Source organism: Rhineura floridana, chromosome 6 (assembly GCF_030035675.1).
Source record: "Rhineura floridana isolate rRhiFlo1 chromosome 6, rRhiFlo1.hap2, whole genome shotgun sequence".
Taxonomy (NCBI): Eukaryota; Metazoa; Chordata; class Lepidosauria; order Squamata; family Rhineuridae; genus Rhineura; species Rhineura floridana.
In genome coordinates this window covers 62881466-62903812 of record NC_084485.1, presented here as the reverse complement: position 1 = coordinate 62903812, position 22347 = coordinate 62881466, and the positions used below count along the sequence as shown (strand labels likewise).

General features: G+C 40.3%; 1 protein-coding gene across 1 annotated transcript in view; it reads right to left on the bottom strand.

Annotated features, from left to right (window-relative positions):
* CD34 (CD34 molecule) overlaps positions 1-22347 on the bottom strand; it is a 74592-nt gene that overhangs the window by 34357 nt on the left and 17888 nt on the right. Inside the window, exons 2-4 of the mRNA XM_061632063.1 lie at positions 14402-14560; positions 11044-11309; positions 10594-10674 (exon numbers count right to left, since the gene is read on the bottom strand). Coding sequence (XP_061488047.1) covers positions 10594-10674; positions 11044-11309; positions 14402-14560 — 506 coding nt within the window. The remainder of the gene's footprint in view (positions 1-10593; positions 10675-11043; positions 11310-14401; positions 14561-22347) is intronic.

The window sequence follows — 22347 nt, the reverse complement described above, 5'->3', positions numbered from 1 at the left end:
GACCAGGGCAATGATGCAGGACTCTAATTTATCACGCATGTTTTGGGGAGAGTGCATTCTTTATGCAACGTATATACAAAACAGGCTCCTCCACAGAGCGTTGAACATGTCTCCATACGAGAAGCTGCACAAACAGAAGCCTAGGCTGCAGCATATAATACAATTCGGAGCTAAATGCTGGGTACATATACCAAAGGGGAGAAGGCATGGCAAACTAGCACCCAGGGCACAAATGGGGTATATGCTGGGTTTTCAGAACGCCTACTATCGAGTATGGTTGCCACACCAGAAGCAGGTTGTTTTTAGCAGGAGTGTACAAGCTCAGGAACCAGAATGGGGGACAACAGTTCTGGTGGATTTAGAAAACACAAATAAAAGGAACGAAACAGCAGACCAAGACATAAAACAGGAGGAAACAAAACCAGTACTTGTGAAACACGAAGAAAGTGAATCTCAGGTAATGCCCAGAAGGTCAGAGAGAACAAACATAGGGAAACCTCCTGAGCGTTTTCAGATTAGCCACATAAAAGCACAAGAGGCGAATGAACATACACAGCGTGCAGGAAAATTGATTAAAGATGAAACGTTATACCTGGAATGTATCAAACCATAACGTGAAAACTGTGTAAAATAAACAAGCAACTACCTGTAAAAATAAAGTTGACAAATGTCTGTAAACATGTCTGTAAAGGAAATAAAACGTCTTTGCTGGAAAGGTGGGGGCTGATGAGGATAGAATGAGTCTGGTTTCCAGAAAGACTAAAAAGGGGTTAAAACGGCTGAGCATACCGAGGTCGCAGCGGCTGGCACTGAAGCCATAAAACCTTGAAGCTGAAGCAGCACGTGTGGGGGTTGTATATGTTAGTGAAGGAAGGCGTTAGAAACTGTCTGTTAAACTTATTGAGCTTTGCCAGTAAAAGTCTCATCTTAAACAAAAGGACTGGACTTTCTTCTTTATTTTCTCTTCGGCACTAAACACACGCTGTGCGCCACTCACACACACATGCACACACAACAGGGAACAGGTTCATTTTTCACAAAACAATTGGGTAGAATGGTGCCTGCACATTTTGCTTCATAACTCTTGTTGTACAAGGGCTTGATACTATTTTTTAAAAAGTGAAAGCTCAAAGCCTAGGCCCCATACTGGCTTGGGCCCGGTACAGCATTGCAGTGCACCACACACACAAACACATTGCAGTCCTAATATTTCTCTGGGATCAGACTCTTGCTGACACTCTCTCATAAGACTAGAACTCAGGGTTGTAAAATGGAGCTGACTCGCAAAAGGTATACATAGCATATCATTTAGCAGTTTTCACCTTTTCAGACCCAGGACCCACATTTAACCCCAGTCTATTTCCTTGGACCCCACTTCCCTCTCTCTCTGTTTTTTTTACTACATATGTCTATCATCTCTCCCTACCCCTCCAATTTTCTTATGTTCTCTCTGAATACCCCCAGATTTCCGCTTTAAACTCTCTTTCCATATTTAAAAAGTGGCTGTGACCTACCTTATTTTGGGTTAAATTAATTTCAGTTAAATTACAAATGAAGTAATTAACTTGTGCAGCTCAATATCACAAGATACACTGATGACCACTAGTTCAGGCCTGGTCTACACACAGTAGAATAAAGTGGTAGAGTAGCCTGTTCTACTTCAAGTTACTGGGGATTGGTGTGCACGAGTGCCATTTTTGAATGCTTACCCGTGTTACAAAGGAACAACAAGTAATAAACAAAACAAACACTCTAGCACACTAGGGAGAAAGGTCTATCCCACCCCTATCCCACTGTGCTAGTTTTCTAACTGCAATGAAATGTTTTGGTAGGAAGGTACCCAGTCCAAATCCAGGATTTCAAAATATCTGGCAATTTAAAATATATATTCAGCCAACTTCACTATAATGATAAACGGCTTCTGGGGGAAAAAAAAACGCCTCTTGTCCCAATAATATAATTAAAAAAACAAACACCCTACATGACACAGAATGTTATCTATTACAGAATACTTTGCGCCTGGGAAAATGGAAGATCTAAAATAAAATCTACTCAAACTGTTCTCATTGACATTACTTTGGTAAATTGGAGGAAAAACACTCCTGTGTAATGTTTTTCCTTTGCTGTGGAAAGAACTCTTGAGAGAATGTCAGTTTCCTTTGTACAGAACAGAGATATAAAACATTTTACTGGGAAAGGCCAACAGGAAAACAGAGAAATGTCTCAGTCCATTCTATCTGTACACAACTCTGATGCAGTTATCAGTTTTCTCAGAAATAGCAGCTGAGACTAAGGATGGGCAAGTCTGTCAGTTTTGGTTTCTCTCAGTTTCTAATTTTTCCAATCTTCACATCAGTTTGCAAAACATTTTTTAAGTCTTCATGAATTCATCAGCATTTTAGTGTAGGGTTGCCATATTCCAGTTCTAAAAGTCCAGGAATTGTTTTTGTGCCTAGTAATTACCACCAAAAACTGGGGGAGGATATGAGGAATCTTTTTTTAAAAAAAAATTAAATTTTCAGCCTTAAATGCCTAGACTCTAGTTGCCAACACTGTGAAATATTTATTTAATTAAAAGGATTTATATCCTGCCCTTCTACTGTTAAAAACAAACTTCAGGGCAGCTTACAAACATAATAAAAACAGTAAAAATACACAATCAATATAAAAACATAATAAAACACAAAACAGGAATAAACATAAGAAAAGTCAATGCAGCAGTATAAAAATCCAGCATAGCATCAATTAAAAGCAATATTGTGACTGAGAGGTTGTCTGTACCAGCAAGTAGGAAATGTGAAATGAACACACCACTACACCTTGTAACACAGATAGAAATAAAGATTTCAATATTATCAGTTCAGTCAATCATCTTATCTAAAGAGAGTAGTGTCTGAGCATGTGAAATGTGTATTTAGGACACTCACTTACTAGATCAGGGAGAGGGGAAATACAGCCTTCTATGATAAAGGCTGGAACCTGGTGGAGATTTGAGTGCTGACACCTCTTTTTAAAAAATAAAATAAAAATGCAGTGAATTCTAGAGAACTGGCAAGCTGTACTAGCATTAGACAGGGCAGCTGTTCCATTCCTATTGGTGTTAAATGAGAAAAAGCCATTCTTATTGGTCTTAAGGAGGGAAACGATTACACCCCCAATGCATTATATATATATATATATATACTCTATATATAGTGTTTCTGTGTGTATGTATATATGTACGTATGCGTATATATATATACACACACAAACACACACACCCATCCATCCCTGGGGAGGAAATGAGGTAGGGTGATTTTGGTGGGCAGATGCCTGCCAGTCATTTTTAGTGTTCAAGGATCAGGATATTCGCAGGGAGACCAAAATGCTTATTTAAGCCATTGTACTACCGACCTTACTGTACACCTGTGAAACATGGTATAAACGCCACTCCCAACTTCTTGAAAGATACCACCAACGCTGCCTCCGGAAAATTCTGCAAATTACTTGGGAGAATAGGTGGACTAATGTTAGCATACTGGAAGAAGCAAAGACCACCAGTGTTGAAACAATGATCCTCCAACATCAACTTTGCTGGACCGGCCATGTTGTTCGAATGCCTGATCACCGTCTTCCAAAGCAGCTACTTTACTCCCAGCTTAAGGATGGGAAACGGAATATCGGTGGACAGCAAAAGAGGTTTAAAGATGTTCTCAAAGCTAATCTAAAAAAATGTAACATAAGCATTGAGAACTGGGAAGCCTTGGCCCATGAGCGTCCCAATTGGAGGTCGACCATTATCAAAGGTGCTATGGACTTTGAAGAAGCACGAGTACAGGGCGAAAGGGACAAACAAGCTAAGCGGAAGGCACGTCAAGCAAATCCTCATCGTGACCATCTTCCATCTGGAAACCTATGTCCTCACTGTGGGAGGCTGTGTGGATCCAGAATTGGCCTCCACAGTCACTTACGGACCCACCGTTAAAGACCTTATCTTGGAAGACAATCTTACTCGGCCACGAGTGATCGCCAGTGAATGAAAATGATGAGAAGGATCTCTATCAACAAATACTTTTTAGCCTTTTCTGAATTGCTGAACAAGGGTTCTGCTAGGCAACAGGGTGAGTGAGGCTGCATTCCAATGCAACTTTACCTGGGAGTAAGCACCATTTAACAGAATGGGGGCAGGGCCAAAAATGCAAATGCCACAGCCTTTTTTACAGTGAGGTTTGCTTTTATATTTTGTATTTGTTCAAGGGAGGGAGTGTTTAGTGGCTTCATACCCGTTTATTCCATCCTCCATGATGGAGAGCCAGACCCCCCCATTGCATTCACTATTTAACACATACCCTGAGACACAGAGACAAGTGAGATGAAGGCTGCTTCTCCTTGCTGACTCAACCAGAAAGTCTATGGATAAGGGGTGGAGCTGCATGTGTTGATCAAATGAACATGTGCAGTTTTCTAAACCACTAGATTTTACATATGCAGCAGCAGGCTCACTAAAACTCTTGATTTTGTCAGGACAGCTGTGGTGTCCTCATTGACTAAGAACAGTGGAAGGTGGAAATAGGCTGATTTCTCACAAAATGGGCAGAAAACTGCCTCCACATGTTGCCTTGTATCTCTGGATCCACAAGGGCTAGAGACTAGCTTTCAGGGCTGGCTCCAGGAATGCCAGGGCCCTTGGGCATCAGCTTGCCCTGGGCCCCGGCATGTGTGTGTGCATGTGTGCACGCACACACGCACTCATGCACGTGCCCCCCATGCCCCCACCTATCTGTCTGCTGTCTTTTACCATTGCCCTTAATGAAGATGGTGGCCGCGGTTTCCCTAAGGGGATGACTCCTCCACCACCATCTTTGTTGATGGCATGCATGCGTGCTACGCATGCGCATCTCTGCCATCAACTAAGATGGCAGCAGGGGCTTCAGTCCTTAGGGAAACCACAGCCGCCATCTTCGTTAAGGGCAGTGGTAAAAGACAGCAGACTGGTAAGTGGGGAGACATGGGGGGATGTGGGGGGTGCAGATCACAGAAGGGGAGCGGAGGGGCCCCCTGTAGCTCCAGGGGCCATTGGGCCAGTGCCCAACCTGGCTGCCCTTTAGAACCGGCCCTGCTAGCTTTTTAAAAAAATGAAAGCTGGGAATCTGGGTCACCTAATGGACTAAGCAGCTATAATCTGGATAAAAGCAGGCAATATGGCAACCCCATTTTAGTGTGAATTTTTCCTAATATACACATTTTTGTAAAAAAACAAATCCTTAATTAAATGCATTTTAGTATGTTATTTTCACTAATATATGCATTTTCCTGCACATTTTACCCTAGTATATGCATTTTTGTACAGTTAGAAAACCACACTGCAAAATTCAGAGAAGTGCAAATTTCAAAGGATGGCATTGTTTTGGTTTGTATATTCTTTCAGAAAATCCAAATGACATAGCATCAGCCTTAAATGAACTGAATTTAATTTCTCCCCTAACCCTAGTGAAGACAAAGTTAGAAGCAAAGAGGTACTTTTCCTGACATAAAGGTCAGTTGAGAAAGAAGTTTGTATGTTTTGACTGGTTTAACTGAGAGGGAAAATGCATGGTAACTTCATTTCAGCTTATTCCCTAGGTGAGAAATGCCACAAAAATGATGCCACTCCTAAATACACATTCTTCACTGTAAGGCCTACTGAAATCATTAAGAGCAGCATGATCCTACACAGGTTTACTTGGAAGTAAGTCTAATTCAGTTAAGTAAGCATGCATAGGATTTCAGCCTTATGCACCATATATGGTTTGGAGGTAATAATCCATGCTACTATAAGATTTTAAGGAAGACGATAAAGTTATGCATGCATTAAATCTGGGGCCTTTCCCCAGTGCCATTGAGTTTACATAATATTTATTATCTTTTTGTAAAAATCATTTGTATACTGCCTTTCATTTCAAAGATACGTCTAGGCAGTTTACAGGACAATGAAACAACAACATACAAATACAAACCCTATTAACTAAACATCAATTGCAATTATAGTAACCAGGGATTGACATCAGGAATTGCTTGGGTGAAGAGATATGTTTCTAGGTATTGGCAGAAGCATCTAGGGAGAGATCATTCATTAGGTATTTGTTTGTTTGTTTATTGCATTTGTATACCGCCCCCTAGCTGAAGCGCTCTGGGTGGTTTACAACAATTAAAAACATTAAAAACAAATATACAAATTTAAAAACACATTTTTAAAAAGCAATTTAAAAAGGTAGGCACCACCAGAGAGAAAATCCTTCTTTGCACCACTCTGAGGCAGGCATCTATAGGCCATGGCATAGTTAACAGGTCCCCCTCCACAGATTACAGTGGCTTCAGACATTTGCATTCACTTTTGTGTTGAGCACTTTGTTAAGAACATCTTGATACAGCAAGTATAGGGCACCCCACAAGCCAGTGGGCTGCTGCTGTTGTATGAATGGTATATAGATCCACATGCCAGTCTCTGAATTATGAATACAAAGTTGACATTAATTTTCCATTTCAAACTGGAAAAACCCAGAAACTTAGGTGGATGTTAATCTAGTAATTATATAGTTATATATTATTACATCTTCTCCTAGAGCAGCCTTTCCGAACCAGTGTGCCTCCAGATGTTGCTGGACCACAACTCCCATCAGCCTCAGCCAGCATTGCCAATGGTCAGGAAAGATGGGGATTGTGGTCCAACAACATCTGGAGACACACTGGTTGGGAAAGGCTGTTCTAGAGAGTGATCATGGTCATCACAGACTGCACATTTTAATGAAACATAGTGTACTGTTATATTGGTAATCCATGAAAATATCAACTATAAAATGTGTGTGTGTGTATACACACAAATGCACACACTCAATGTTTAATGGTTAAAAGTAAAATTTTATTATCATGATTTGATGATTCCCATCTGTATCTTTCTTGTTTTGCAAATTATAAAGCTACTCATTGACATATACTTCATCATTAATTATCAATTAACCATCCATCTGGCTATTAGCTATTTATATATGAACTCTGTGTTGTGAACCATTAGCCTGAACACATTCAGCCCTATTAATTATGTGATTAGAAGCACTTAGAATCCATCACCAGTATCAGTACCACAGTGATGGTGATTTAAAGGTTAAGGGGAAAAGTTATGCATAACTGCATAAAAAAGATAAGTGGTTTGTGACAGAACTGGGAGGTTTATTTAAAGTGCAACTTCAGTACAAAGAACCAAAGCTTAACAACCTGATCTTGTGTCCTCTTGTGAACACTAATGTGCACAATAAAACTCTTCCATGAATGACAGTGGCAGTGCCCATTAATTTTGATATATAAGTTATGTCAGTCCTGCAAAGCTGTAAAGGTGACTCACTGGGGGATAAGATAACACAGATATCAAGTACAACGTTTTACATGAGCCGCCCTGGGCTCCTGCTGGGAGGAAGGGCGGGATATAAATCAAATAATAAACAAATAAACAAATAAAATTACATCTAAAAATCACCAACAGAGCAAACAGATAAATGGAGTTAGTGAATTGCTAACCTGAATTTGTGATCATGAAACAAAATGTATTACACTTAAACATCATGAAACAAAAATGTGTTACACTTAAACATCTGCATGTTTTGTTTTTCCATTCATATTTCATCTACTTGGCGGCTCCAGTATTGATCTGTAAACTCCCTTAGGAGTTGCTTCAGCAGAGAGAGAGAGAGAGAGAGAGACAGAGACAGAGACAGACAGAGAGAGACAGAGAGAGATTTACAGGATAGAAGCCAAGAACAAAGTACGGTTAAGAATCCAGTCCCAATGCCACTTTCCATTGTTATGGAGCAATGAGAAAGCTGATTTCACAGCAGTGGGTTCCCTTAGCGTGGGGTTGTTGTCCTTCAGATGTTGAACTTGAAAACACCAGATTCTGGTTTTGGAAAGCCCTTGGATGGGTTGTCCTCAGTAAGCCACCCTCCTTGAGTGGTCACACCTTGTCCTTGCCCATCATTCCTGATAATTTGTTTGCCCTCTTACTCTGGATCCAGTCTGGATAATCATACAGAGAGTGAAAGGCAAGTGGAGGATGCTGTTTCATCTCTTCATGTGTCACTCAAGTATGCTCTCAGAAGGAGAGTGGTCAGGCAGTGACAGCAAGGAGGAGAAGCAGCAAAATTGGGAGGTTCCAGGATTGGTAGTGATTTCATTTATTGGCTTTATAATATCACTAGATTAAAGCTTAGATTTGGGATAGGGAAAACTCAGTGAGACTCAGTTTTGAGTAAACATGGATATGAATTGGCTGCATGGCTTGGCTATATATTTGAGATGTTGAAATGCTTTTTTTATGACACCCCTTACACATGCACACACACACATAAAATTTGGTAGCTCACCTGAGTAGAGAATGGGGTATATACATTTGAAATAAAGAAACAAAATTCCCCTGCCTGCTATTCTATAATTGCTACTCTGCACTCCTTTAGTCTTTCACCACAACTCATTCCTTACCTTCTTTTTCCTCCTTGGACAAGTGACTGAAGGCGCAACCCTATGCACACTTATGAGGGAGTAACTCTTATTTGACATAGTGGGACTTATTTGTAAGTATGAACAAGACTGCTTTATATAATTTGCGCAGTGGCACTTATTTCAAAGTCAACACGCATAGGATTGTGTTGTAACCCAGACCTCTGTACATCCCCGCCTCCACCCTGCATCATTTAACAGTCCCTTCCTAGCTATTTTGTCTTTGGCAGAAAGTATCATCTATGTTCTACACTAAGAGGACACTGGTAAACACCTCTAGAGTGGTCCAAAGTAGTGGTGTAAGAAGGCATCGATTTCCATTCCAACCCACAATTGTTATATGTAGCACTATTTCCATTCAGCTGCAGTTCAACTTCCAACAAAATCTATATTATTTGACTTGCTGTCTGTTATTATTACATTATTACACACCATTCATTTTAATTCAAAGGAAACATAATGCAAATGGAGAAAAAATTCATCAACTACATATCATTTGTGGACTCTAAATAATATAATACTGATTATATTCACTGAATTCTGTTCATGTTATGGGATTCTGTTCTGGATATGGGACAAATAAGCGAAAATTGGCAATTTCTGCTCCGATTTCCCTCAAAATTCTATGACATCCCTAGTCCAGAGGTTTATCAACAGGGGAATACTCTTCTCCCACTGTCATATCACTGTCAAATCATGTGAAGTATTAGTTCCCCTCTATTCAGCACTGGTTAGGCCTCATCTTGAATACTGCATTCAGTTCTGGTCTCTGCAGTTCAAGAAGGATGCACACAAACTGGAACGGGTTCAGAGGAGGGCAACAAAGATGATCAGGGGACTGGAAACAAAGCCCTGTGAGGAGAGACTGAAAGAACTGGGCATGTTTAGCCTGGAGAAGAGAAGACTGAGGGGAGATATGACAGCACGCTTCAAGTACTTGAAAGGTTGTTACATAGAGGGCTGGGATCTCTTCTCGATCGTCCCAGAGTGCAGGACACAGAGTAATGGGCTCAAGTTGCAGGAAGCCAGATTTCGAATGGACCTCAGGAAAAACGTCCTAACTGTTAGAGCCATACGACAATGGAACCAATTACCTAGAGAGGTAATGGGCTCTCCGACACTGGAGGGATTCAAGAGGCAGCTGGACAGCCATCTGTCGGGAATGCTTTGCAGGGGGTTAGACTCAATGGCCTTGTAGCCCCCTTCCAACTCTACTATTCTATGATTCTATGATATCCATATGGTGCAAGAGCAGCACTAAGAGTAAAGTAAAATAAATGAAAAGTAAGAACTTTTTCTTTAAGAAGAGAGGCTAAATTGGGTGAGCTGGGAGACAAAGATGGATTGAATCAGGTGGATTACAGGAAAGAAGGTGACACTGAATGGGTCAGGAAACATAAGGTTTGGTTATAGCAGACAATGAATTAAAGCAAATATTATCATGCTACTCCATTGTGGGGAGTGCTGTAGATGCAAGAACAGTGTGCACCTGGGAAGCAAATGTCATCTCACAGGGTTGTTATGATGATAAATGAAATAAAAATGTAAAGTACTTTGCACAATGAAAAAAGGCTATAGAAATTATTAGCAGCTATGACACCACTTGTAATTTTTAATGTTATGTGTAGAACAACATATCATGTGATGGGTGCTTTGAACAACTTAAGTCCAATACCCATGGCAATGGATGCCAACTTGGTGTGTAACATTTTAGGAAGATTTTGTTTTAGTAATTTTGTAGTGTTCGTTGTTTTTTCATTTTTTGACTTTTAATTGATTTTATCTGCTTATATTCAAACTTGTTAAGGTGCTTTGAGACTTTTTTTGTACAAAGCAACTACTAAATGTAAATAATAGTAGTAGTAGTAGTAATAATACTACTAGTAGTAGTAATATAAGATGTGATTGTAAGAAAATAAACTTGGATCGCCCGTGAAAAACAAATGCACAAGTATTCCTTCAAAGCATGAAACAAGGGAGGATGATAACACTTTTTGTTTTCCCACGTTGGGACAGGCCTCTACAACGACAGGTTCTTTTTCAACCTACCCATTATAGTGAATTCTTTATGGTCTGCTTGTTACTTACGCAAGAGTAGGTCTCACTGAGCTCCAAGCATATCACTCCAGTGGTAGTCACATTCTTTATATTAATGCAAGTGATGTTGGGCTAAAAAAAAGATGAAACAACACTATCATTATATCAAGAGGAGTGGGTGCATATCTATGCTTAGTGTTTGAAAACTTTCAAACCTAGCATTCTGACAGAGGTTTACCAAATGGATACATCATCCAATCAGCCCCCTAATTTTGATAGCATCAGCCCTATGCTACTAACCCCATTCCACAGGTTCTACTTGGAGTTGCAGTTTGCAGACACTTTCCAGTAGGGGCTGAAATAATGTGTTGATTAGTTACTGGGATTTATTTATTAATGTATTGATCACTGATTTAAAACAAAGATTTGAATACTGGGAACAGACTGTCTTCCCCTTTCATTGCACCCAAACCAACAATCTAAATCCTTCACGCTTCTTACCATCACACTGCTGTCACCAGTTTTGATTGTGGTAGGTGAGCCAGATAAATAATGTTTTGGATGCACAGTAGAAGCAGATGCCACAAGTGGTGTTGAAGATATGGTTTCAGCTGTTTCATTTCTGGGACCATATGATGTTCTTTCCTGTGTTGGAGATGTTTGCACTGCTGTATTTGTTGAAGTGGGTTTGGTTGTGAGTGTTGCAGGACTGCTGCTGACGTTTGTCCTGCTTTTTGCCTCTGTTGAATTTTCTAAAGACATAAGACCTAGAAAAAGGAACACACAGACACACCTGAATGCCTGAAACCTCCCAAAACTAAACCATGACATTGCATTTACTGTAATCTGTCTAAAAGTAAAAGGAGATAGAAACATGATCAGAACCCTAAATGCAACAATACAGCGACTGTAGGGACAAAGGGAAATATTACAATAGTTATTGTATAGAAATAGAAGAGGATAACAAAAAGGGTAGAACAAGAGCCCTGTTCCAAAAGATCAGAGAAATGAAAGGGAAATTTAAACCACGAGTAGGGATGTTGAATAATCAACAGGGGAACACACGAACTGACCGAGATGAAATAAAAGGAAGATGGAAGCAATACACTGAAGAACTCTATAAAAGAGATGCCAGGATGACAGATTCATTCACAGAGGAACCGTATAATGAAGAACCAGAAATTTTAGAATGCGAGGTGAAAGCTGCTCTTAAAATACTAGGAAGAAACAAATCACCAGGAATAGATGGCATACCAATAGAGTTGCTACAAGCTACTGAGACTGAATCTGTATAAATTTTGACAAAAATCTGTCAAGAAATAGGGAAAACTAAACAATGGCCCACAGACTGGAAGCGTTCCATATACATCCCAATTCCAAAGAAAGGGAATCCCAGAGAATGCAGTAATTATTGAACTATTGCCTTAATATCTCATGTAAGTAAAATAATGCTCAAGATTCTACAACAAAGGCTCTTACCATATATGGAGCGAGAAAAGCCAAACATCCAAGCTGGATTTAGAAAGGGAAAAGGCACCAGAGATCATATCGCAAACATACGTTGGATAATGGAATGGAGCAAGGAATTTCAGAAGAAAATCACCCTGTCCTTTTTAAAATTACTGCAAAGCCTTTGACTGTGTAGATCATGAAAAACTATGGAATGCTTTACAAGAAATGGGGGTGCCACAGCATCTGATTGTCCTGATGCACAACCTATACTCTGCACAAGAGGCTACTGTAAGGGCAGAATACAGAGAAACCGATTGGTTCCCCATTGGAAAGGGTGTGAGACAGGGCTGTATCTTATCACCCTATTTATTTAATCTATACGCAGAACATATCATATGGAAAGCAGGATTGGACCAAGATGAAGGAGGTATGAAAATTGGAGGGAAAATTACCAATAATTTAAGATATGCAGATGATACCATATTACTAGCAGAAACTAGTAATGATTTGAAACGAATGCTGATGAAAGTTAAAGAGGAAAGCACAAAAGCAGGACTACAGCTGAACGTCAAGAAGACTAAAGTAATGACAACAGAAGATTTATGTAACTTTAAAGTTGACAATGAGGACATTGAACTTGTCAAGGATTATCAAGACCTTGGCGCAGTCATTAACCAAAATGGAGACAATAGTCAAGAAATCAGAAGAAGGCTAGGACTGGGGAGGGTAGCTGTGAGAGAACTAGAAAAGGTCCTCAAATGCAAAGATGTATCACTGAACACTAAAGTCAGGATCATTCAGACCATGGTATTCCCGATCTCTATGTATGGATGCGAAAGTTGGACAGTGAAAAAATCAACTCATTTGAAATGTGGTGTTGGAGGAGAGCTTTGTGGACACCATGGACTGCAAAAAAGACAAATAATTGGGTGTTAGAACAAATTAAACCAGAACTATCACTAGAAGCTAAAATGCTGAAACTGAGGTTATCATACTTTGGACACATCATGAGAAGATATGATTCATTAGAAAAGATAATAACGCTGGGAAAAACAGAAGGGAGTAGAAAAAGAGGAAGGCCAAACAAGAGATGGATTGATTCCATAAAGGAAGCCACAGACCTGAACTTACAAGATCTGAACAGGGTGGTTCATGAAGATGCTCTTGGAGGTCACTGATTCGTAGGGTCTCCAAAAGTCGTAGTACTTGGAGGCACATAACAACAAAACGGCATCAAGATTGTGGCATGTCTCCAGAAGCATAGTAAATTTACTTCTATGCATACAGGGCTGCACACAGTTAAGACTCCTGAAACTGCACTGTGTTTAACAAAATTTAAACTGCACTGGGCTGTGTATGTCCATTATTCAGTGGTAGAGCACAGGGTTTGCTTGCATAAGGTCATAGGATTGGTTCCTGATATCTATATTTTAAAAGATCAAGTTGCAGGAGAAAGACATCGTGCCTGAGATCATGGAGAGCTACTGCCAGTCAAAAGAGACAATGCTGGGCAGGTCCATTTCATAAGGCAACATCCTATTTTCCTATGTTTACAGCCTAGAAAACTAGTTAAGGTTCCACAAGCATGGACTTTTAGGATATTTAGTTTTCAGATCTGTCAGGTTTGCAAGCCTGAAAAATCCTAGAAATCTTTTGTCTACAATTTTGAAGTTAAGAGGCCAACTTGGGTAGATTGGGCAGGGAAGGGCCAATTCACCTGAATGGCTGTTTTTAATAAATAAATAAACCTACTGATCCTTTTAAAAAAAACCACCATCACCAGCACTTTAAGAGTGACACCCAATTACCACCCAGGAAATATCAAAACCTCAAGTGTTTAATGCTTGTTTTGGATCAGAAGTATAGATGGGAAGTTTTTAATCCAGAAAAAAGTTGCTAAAAGAAAGGTGACCAGAAAAGCAGAGTTACTTAAAAGCAGAGTTTTTAATAGTGTCATAGTACTATAATGTTGTTCCATTTATTTAAGCATTACTGCACTAATTTTTCATTTTTATTTTGTTAATAGCCAGGAAAGTATTGTAGCACTAATTAAAATATTGATTAAAAAACAACAGACATGGGATAAGAGAACTCCCTAGAGAGTAAAATAGCACTCTCCCTAGAGGTTACACTGAAAGTGTACTGAATGGCCAATTCATCAAGGTGCATGTGGAAACTACACCTGTTACAGAGATGGAAAGATAATCATCCATACTAATGGTCATGGCTCTAATGTCCCCTCCACCCACCCCAGTAAATCAGATTTTCTGCGGTCTGAGAAAAGATGAAAGAAGCACTGGGAAAACAACAATTTGATGATGAGATTGAAACGGGAATAAATGGTGCAGGGAGATTCCATACCAAATGCATAGTTTGGAAGCATCCTAGGTATCAGTGGCTTTTTTACCTGGCTCATTACTTGTAGAGGCAGTTGAGTTCCCAGCTGGCAATTTTGAGGTAATGATGGCTGTCAATGGCTGTGTTGTAGAGATGGATGTTTCTGGAGAAAGAGTCCCTGAAGATGCTACATGAACTGATGTGGCTTCATCACCAGCAACTTGATTTTCTGGAAATGTAAAGTGAAGGATTTACAGCTGTAGGTCATTGAACAAGAGTCTTTTGTGGAGCTCAGAATAGAAGCGCTGCAAAGAATGCGGCCTTGTTCATAGATACATGTTCATTATTTGATGCAAATTAACATTGTTCCCAACAAACATCAGACTTGCCTGTCATCTTTTTATAGCCTGGCAATGTTTGAAGCTGAGACAGGTTATTGTTATTCTGATTTTATATAAATAGCAACATTCATGCGCATGGAGCTGTACAAAGAACAGGTTTGATAGATTGCTACCCCATGGGACTTACAATCTAAAATAAACACAGGGAAACAGGGTGGGAGAATTGAGGTGGGGTAATAATGTGAGTAAGTTATTATTTCAATTACATGTACTTTGGCTTGGTTAGAATAGGGTACTAATTGTTTCAAAGGTTTCTTGTAAAAGGTAGATTTTGAGGCAGAACTTGAAGGACGAAAGGGAGGCACTCATATGGAGGCGTTCTGGAAGGCAGTTCCAGGTATAAGGGGCAGCAAGGGAGAAGAGTGGAGTCACTCCAGGGAACAGGAGAACCTTGAATAGCGGAGAGTGATGAAACTGGACGGATGAAGGTTACAGGAAGAGATGTGGTGGGATATAAAAGCAAAGTGATGAGAGAGACAAGTCAATGGAGGATTTTGAAGGCAAGGACAAGGGGCTTGTGCAAGATCCATAAGTGAACAGGAAGCCAGCGTAGAGATTGAAGGAGAGGTTAAACCACCAGACTGACGAGCGAAGGGAATAATTTTCAGAGCAGAGTGGATCAAGGGAAGCCTAGAGACAAGAAGACTGCAATAGTCAAGGAAAGTGAGAGATGACTTGCCATGGGGCAGAATTTTCATTGTCATTATTTTAGTTCTGTCATCATCTTAGGTTAAAAATGGATGGTTTGTCTTTCTTTTAGGCAATATATTAATAGTGATACTAATACAAACACTACTGCTATTAGTAGTATGTTTCATGGATATGAATTTTGCTTTGCTCCTTAAATAAGCCTGATTGTACTACCTTTTATTTTAAAGTAGGGGCAGTTTTATCTCAGAGGGAGTGACTAAGATCTTAGGCAGAAAGAAAAAATAAATCTTCCCTTCCCTGCTCCTCACGTTTCACAAAAGCTGGATTTTTGTTCCTTTTAAAAGAACTGGAGCATGGTGACCTGATATATTTCATGATTTTCTGTACCATACATATCACTTCTTTAAATTCTCCAGTAATTATTTTAGTTTAAATATGGACAATAGTTTTGAGGGGAATTTAGATTCTCCCCCCCCCCTTTTTCTCTACAGGTCAAAAGGTTAGAAAGAGAACAAGAATCAATTATTTCCCAGTGTTTCAGTAAGTTGTTTATTTATACCCACCAGTCTTATTAAAAGAACATTCTGTTGTGCAAGAAGATATGCTCTCTCTGCCAAGAATTCTAGATTATCTTAAAATTAATCTAGAACAAATATTCAGAGCCAAGCGCCTGAAACAGCATGATTGATGTCTCAGATGACAGTACCCAGGATGTGTGTATTTCATACAGCTGCAGGCTCACCATAGTCCTGGGCAGATATTACCGGAGTTGGTCCAAGACATTTCGGTGCCTTAGTGAAAACAGCGAATGGAATTGCCCATCTCCAAGTCAACACGCATAGCATCCAGGATCTCTCAAGTTATTTTGGCACCTAAGGCAAAAAATCCCACAAGCTCCCCTCTCCTTCCCTCACACTAAAAAAACAACACTAATATTTTAAATAATTACCAATTTGCTGCCCTTCCATGAAACCCAAAGCATCTGCCTGAGGAGGCTTATTTCTAGAAAAACAAAGTGAACACCTCTGTGCAGTCCGTTGCTGCCATGCTGTAACTACTGAACAAATTAAAAGGCACTATTTGCAGAGCATCCACGCATCATTTCAAAGTAGACTCTATGGGCCTAATTAGATGTGACTGTAGGAGGTCCAAGATTGGTCTCCTGTGCTTGTATATTTACCCAAATATAGCCATGGGGAGTCAAAATCAGATTGGAATCACAACATTAGGAAAAGGGCAGTTAACCCTTTTTTCATGCACCCAATCCTGATTACTCCTCTGAAGTTGTTGTTTGTTCAGCGGGACAAAACATACAGGTATCTGTATAGTACCTATACACTTTTCCCTGTGGGACAAACAGCAGCTCAGGAAAAAAATGTGTATGTATGTATGTATGTATGTATGTATGCATTTATATAAAAATATATGCCTTTTCTTTCTGGTGCCTACACACCATTCAGTACAGCTAAAAACAGTTAAAAGAAAATAAGGTAGATCTTTTTTAAAAATGCAATATAATAAAAACAGAGACAAGTAGCAGCAGATAAAACAGAGACATTGGATAAAAACTTAGCAATCAGACTAAATAAATGTCTTCCTAAATTGGAATAATATATCAGGGGTGAGGAACCTCTGGCCTCCGGGCCAATCATAGCCCCCCAATTTAGCCCATGAGGGGACTTCCACCCACCCTACTGATGTTCACCCACCCACCCACCAGTGACCTTTAAAGGGGAGGAGACTGCTTCAAAGATTGCTGCAAAACAAGTGCCTGTTTCTTCATCGCTGCACAATGGATCATTCCCTGCCAGCCCGATGTCTGGAAGCAGGTATTGGTTCTGGCAGGGACTGCTCTGTTGCACGGCAATAAAGGAAAAAGCTGGGTCTGCTTGTTTTGGACAGCCTGTCCCGGTTTGATCCTTTTCGGAGGTTTAAGGGATCAGTGTAGGGCAGGCTTTCCAAGCCTCCCCATCACCTTTCAAGCTCTATGGACCTTGAAAAAAGGGATATGGGGCAGGCTTTGCAAGCACAAGGGATTTTGACAAGCTCCGCAATTTAGAAGCAGCCACAAAGAAGGCCCTTTCTCTTGTCCCCATCAACTGAGCCTCCACCATAAGCACAACACAGAGAAGGGCCTCTCTGCCAAATCTTAGCCGAAGATAGGCTGGTATGGGAGGATACCCTAAGGCAAAGATTCCCAAACTGTGATGTGTCATCAGTGGTATGTGAGCATCTTTCAGGTGGTCCACTGCATATTCACATTAAACAATCATATGGATTTTAAATTGCATTTTATTGCTTCTTTTATTTCTTATATTGGATTTTATTGTTACAATTTGAATTGTATGGAATGCAAATTGTAATATAGTAAAATGCAAAATAAGACATAAAAGAAGCAATAAAAACACAATTAAAAATCATACAGCATCTAGCACAGCACATTACAATCGCTACAACAGGCAGGAAAACCATTAAGTGGTCCACCAAGACCATCAGCAATTATCAAATGTTCACTGGAAAAAAGGTTTGGGAACCGCTGCCCTGAGGCATCCCAGACCTATGCCGTTAAGAGCTTTAAAAGTCATCATCAATGTAGTGTTAGCTGTATAAGCACAAGGGCCCGTAGCTGGTGATGTGCATGGAGGTTAGCAGTTGCAATTAGGAAAATAAAGGTAGTTATGTTTTACCTTTCCCGACATAGCATCCTGGCTCTCTATTAATCCTACATGCTGTCAACAGTGGAGACTACATTTGTATTCTATTGTGTTCTGACAGCCTTGATGAGCAGAAAGCAGAACACAGGTCATGAATCAAGGAATCCTAGAAGACTCAGCTTCTGCAGCCACAGTGTTTATCACTGCTACAACTAACAGATGCCTAGAACGGAGACAGCCTGCAAAAAGGCCCAACTGCTTCAGGTACAGACAGCATATCACTCCAGAAACGGACAAAGAAAAAGAAAAAAAAGGAGAGGAGAGGTCAAGAACTAAGACAGCCTACACAAATCTATATGGGTGAGTCAAAGTAATCTATAACCCACCTGAACTGCAGACATGGCCTCCCTCAGTCTATTTCCAAGTTGCAACCACAGCGGAATTTAATTTCCATCACCTTGAAGGCTGACCACTTTGGATAAGCAGATTCCAAAAGTTCTCCCAGACATCTGGCATGGATAAGCAGCCACAGGAACAAGTAAAATAGTCTTTTGTAAACTGGGCCCAGTGCAGAAAATATAATCCTCTCAAGGAGACTGAGAGAACTTAGATGAAAAAGCTTAAAACAATCAAAGAAGAGCTAGATAAGCACTTCCTACCTTACTGCAATATAATTTTGAACAGGCCTGATTTCACTTCTGCCAGCAAGAGCAAGGAGAATCAGTATTTGACTTCATCACAGCCCCATATGCCCTCATCCAGTACTATGGATATGGGAAGATGAGTGAGGAACTAATAAGAGACAGATGGTACTAGGGTTTAGAGACAGCCCCTGTCTGAGATGCTGCAGAATAACTCTGATGTCACATTGGAGACAGCCAAGGCCAAGACCCTTCAGAGTTCTTACATAAAAGAACAACAGTCACTTCAAAGGAATGACTTTAAACAGTTGAAGCCATAGTTAGTCAGAGAAAGAAATCTCAGGAGTCAGAAGGAGGTTGCAGACCTAGATGTCCACAAACAAGCTCAAGAGATGCTAGTCTGGCAAATGAGCAAAGGAAAGGAAGACAATAGGTATCCAAATGACTATCTGCAGGGTTGCAAGTCACCCCACAGCAAAAGACAGTGCCCAGCTCGATACACTACATGCAGAAATTGTCAAAAAAGGGGATATTATGCTTCAACATGCTGCTCTAAACATAGGGTAGCAATGGGTTCTCCAAGAAGACACCCCATCAACACTGACATGGAAATCGCCTACCTGGGAGACATCGGTGGAGATAGTAAGAATGAATCTCCATAGACAACCCACCATTATCTTGAGAGAGTTCTCAGTTGAATTTAAAATAGACACAGAGGCAGATGTGACTGTGATCCTAGTCTCATTGTACAGGAAGCTAAAGATATCAAAATGTCAGGAACCCCATAAGATATTAAAAGGCTCAGAATAATGCATGCTATATGTGAGGGGCAAATTCCTCAACACCCTCAAATTAGGAAATAAGAGTACATCCCTAGAAATATATGTTGCTGCCCAGCAACCATGGCTCTAGGGCTGTTACAGAGAGTAGAGAGCATCACCTTAGACTTAGAAGCAGTTGTCAGAAGCAGATACTTAAACTGTTCCATGGCTTGGGCAAACTAGAGGATGAATATAAAATTGCACTCATATCTGATGCAAAACCTTTCACTCTACCAACGCCTAGAAGGGTGTCCAGCTGTTACCCAGGGCAAAGGAAGAACTTGAACATATGCAGCAGATGGGAGTTATCTCAAAAGTAGACACTGCAACAGACTTGTGTGCAGGCATGGTAGTTGTACCAAAACCAAATGGACAGGATTGAATTTGCGTTGTTCTCACTAAATTTATTGAAAGTGTCTGCCAAGAGAAACACACTCTGGGACAACTGAGATATGCAAATGTTTAGACAAATGGATGCCTGGTCAGGATTTTAGCAGATTCTATTGGCAGCAGAATCAGTGATTAACCACTTTTATCACCGCTTTCAGTTTACTTTGTTTTAATTGACTGCCATTCGATATTTCATTAGCTTCTGAGCACCTCCAAAAGCAGATGTCCCAACTTCCTGAAGAGCTTGAAGGGATCCTGTGTCAAATGGATGACAGCCTTATTTTTGGATCCACACAAAGGCAACATGACAACCAGCTTTTTGCTGTATTGAAACGACTAGAGAAGTCCAGCACCACCCTCAATGACAAATGTGAATTTTCATAAAAGGAAATACAATTCCTTGGCCAAATTATTGCTGATGCAGGGGTCAGACCGGATCCAGAAAAAGTCTGAGCTGTTATCCAGATGCCCAAACCTCAAAATGTCAGTGACATATGTAGATTCATGGGCATGGCATTTAGGAAAATTCTTGCCACACTTAGCAGAGAAGTCAAAGCCTTTGAGAGACCTCTTTAGTACTCATGGTTTCCCATGTAGCAGGAAAGAATCTTGGCATGGCAGATACACTCTCCAGATCCCCTCTCCCACCAAATGGATGTGCTCAGGAGGAGCTTTGATACAAGGGTTTGTAGACGTTGTTCTTGTCTCCCTGCCATTCACAGACAAACACGAACATGAGCTCAAACAAGAACAAACATGACAAACATACAACATTATGATGCGTCATTCTTTACTGCAAAGAAGGATGGACACCACAGGCAAAATCAGACACATTGCTACATCCATATCGGGCAATCTCAGGAGATTTCACGGTGAATCGTGGCTTACTATTGAAAGGTTCTAAACTGATTGTCCCTGCTTCTTTACAACACAACATCCTTGAAAAACTCCATGAAGGATCACAAAATGGAGGGCCTGAGCTAAATAGTGTATGTGGTGGCCAGAGTTGAGCAAACAGCTCCACTAGACAATTAAAAAATGTCATCCTTGTGCAAGCATAAGGACAAATCCACCAGAGCCACTTACCCTCTGTCCTCCCAAACTAACCTTGGCGGAAAGTTGGGACAGATCTTTTCTTCCTATGCATCAAATCCTATCTTGTTGTCTTTGACTAGTTTTCTAAATTCCTCGGAGTTGCTGAGCTATCTAGTGCCACATCAACAACATTGGGAGGTCCACAGGATAAAAAGAGTTAGTGGCAGATAGTCAGTAGAACAAAATAAACCTTCACATTCACAGGATATTATAATAATCATTATTATAACAATCTGTGTTTATTACATACTTTTGTGTTAATTTGTTTCGTGTGTTGATGTTGTCATCCTTTCCCCTTTAGAAAGGGGGATGTGATGTTAGTCATATAAGCACAAGAGCCAGTAGGAGATGCAGTCCGGGAAGGTTAGAGGTTGCAAGCAAGAAAATTAAGTTAGTTATATTTTACCTCTCTCGACATGGTGCCCTGGCCTTCTCTTAAATCAATAATGTGAATCGTGCTTGGAAACACTACTTACAGGCCAGGTATAATATGTTCCCATAAGCAAAAGCCTACCTGTATTTTCACTGCTTCATTCTGGACTGAAGACTCCTCAAAGGTAGCCCCATATAGAGCACACTGCAATAATCCAGTCCAGATGTAACTATGGCCCATGCTGCCTTGGCTCAAGGGGAAAGGCTTAAAGTCCCTTCTTCCAGCAATGTAACCCCAAACTGAATCAGGCCCACCTGCAGCCGCATTTTTTTCCTTTATAAAACAGTAGATCTGACCCCAAATCTCCTGCCATCACATCTACCTGCGCCTTATAAAACTATATTATTATCTGCTACATGTTCAAGGACAAATAGACTTGCACAAAGTAATAGCTATGCTTTCTCCCAGGGTTTTGTCCCAGCAAAAATAATATACATAGCTAATAAGAGGATTTTCTCCAAGGACAGCTGCCATATTTTCTTTGACTTGTCTATCTTAAAACCATAAGACTTTGAGAACGGGCAATTTATTTCAGTGTGAATTTGGTCAAAACTAGCTTAGGTATGGTCATAAATCAGCATACGTATCCACCTAGAAGCACAATCACAAGACCTGTGCTCTCTATTACAATTAGGGATGCTTTATATGTTGTGTAAGGGATCTTGAAGTACAGATCCCTTGGCCAAATCTAGTTTGGGTGAAAACTGGCTCTCCCAGTTGCCAAATCAGGAGAATAACTGGAGTAGGAGCTGCAGTAATGATTCATGGCCCTTCCATAGGAGCTATAGAAGAGAAGACTTGGTGGAGTCATGTTTCACAATGCCCTTGAGAAGAGAAAAACATACCAAGAGTGTTACAGCTTAGATTGATGCCTGACTGAGACCTGGCATCCAACTCTGGGCTATGTTTAGCTTTAGATTTTGAATAGTA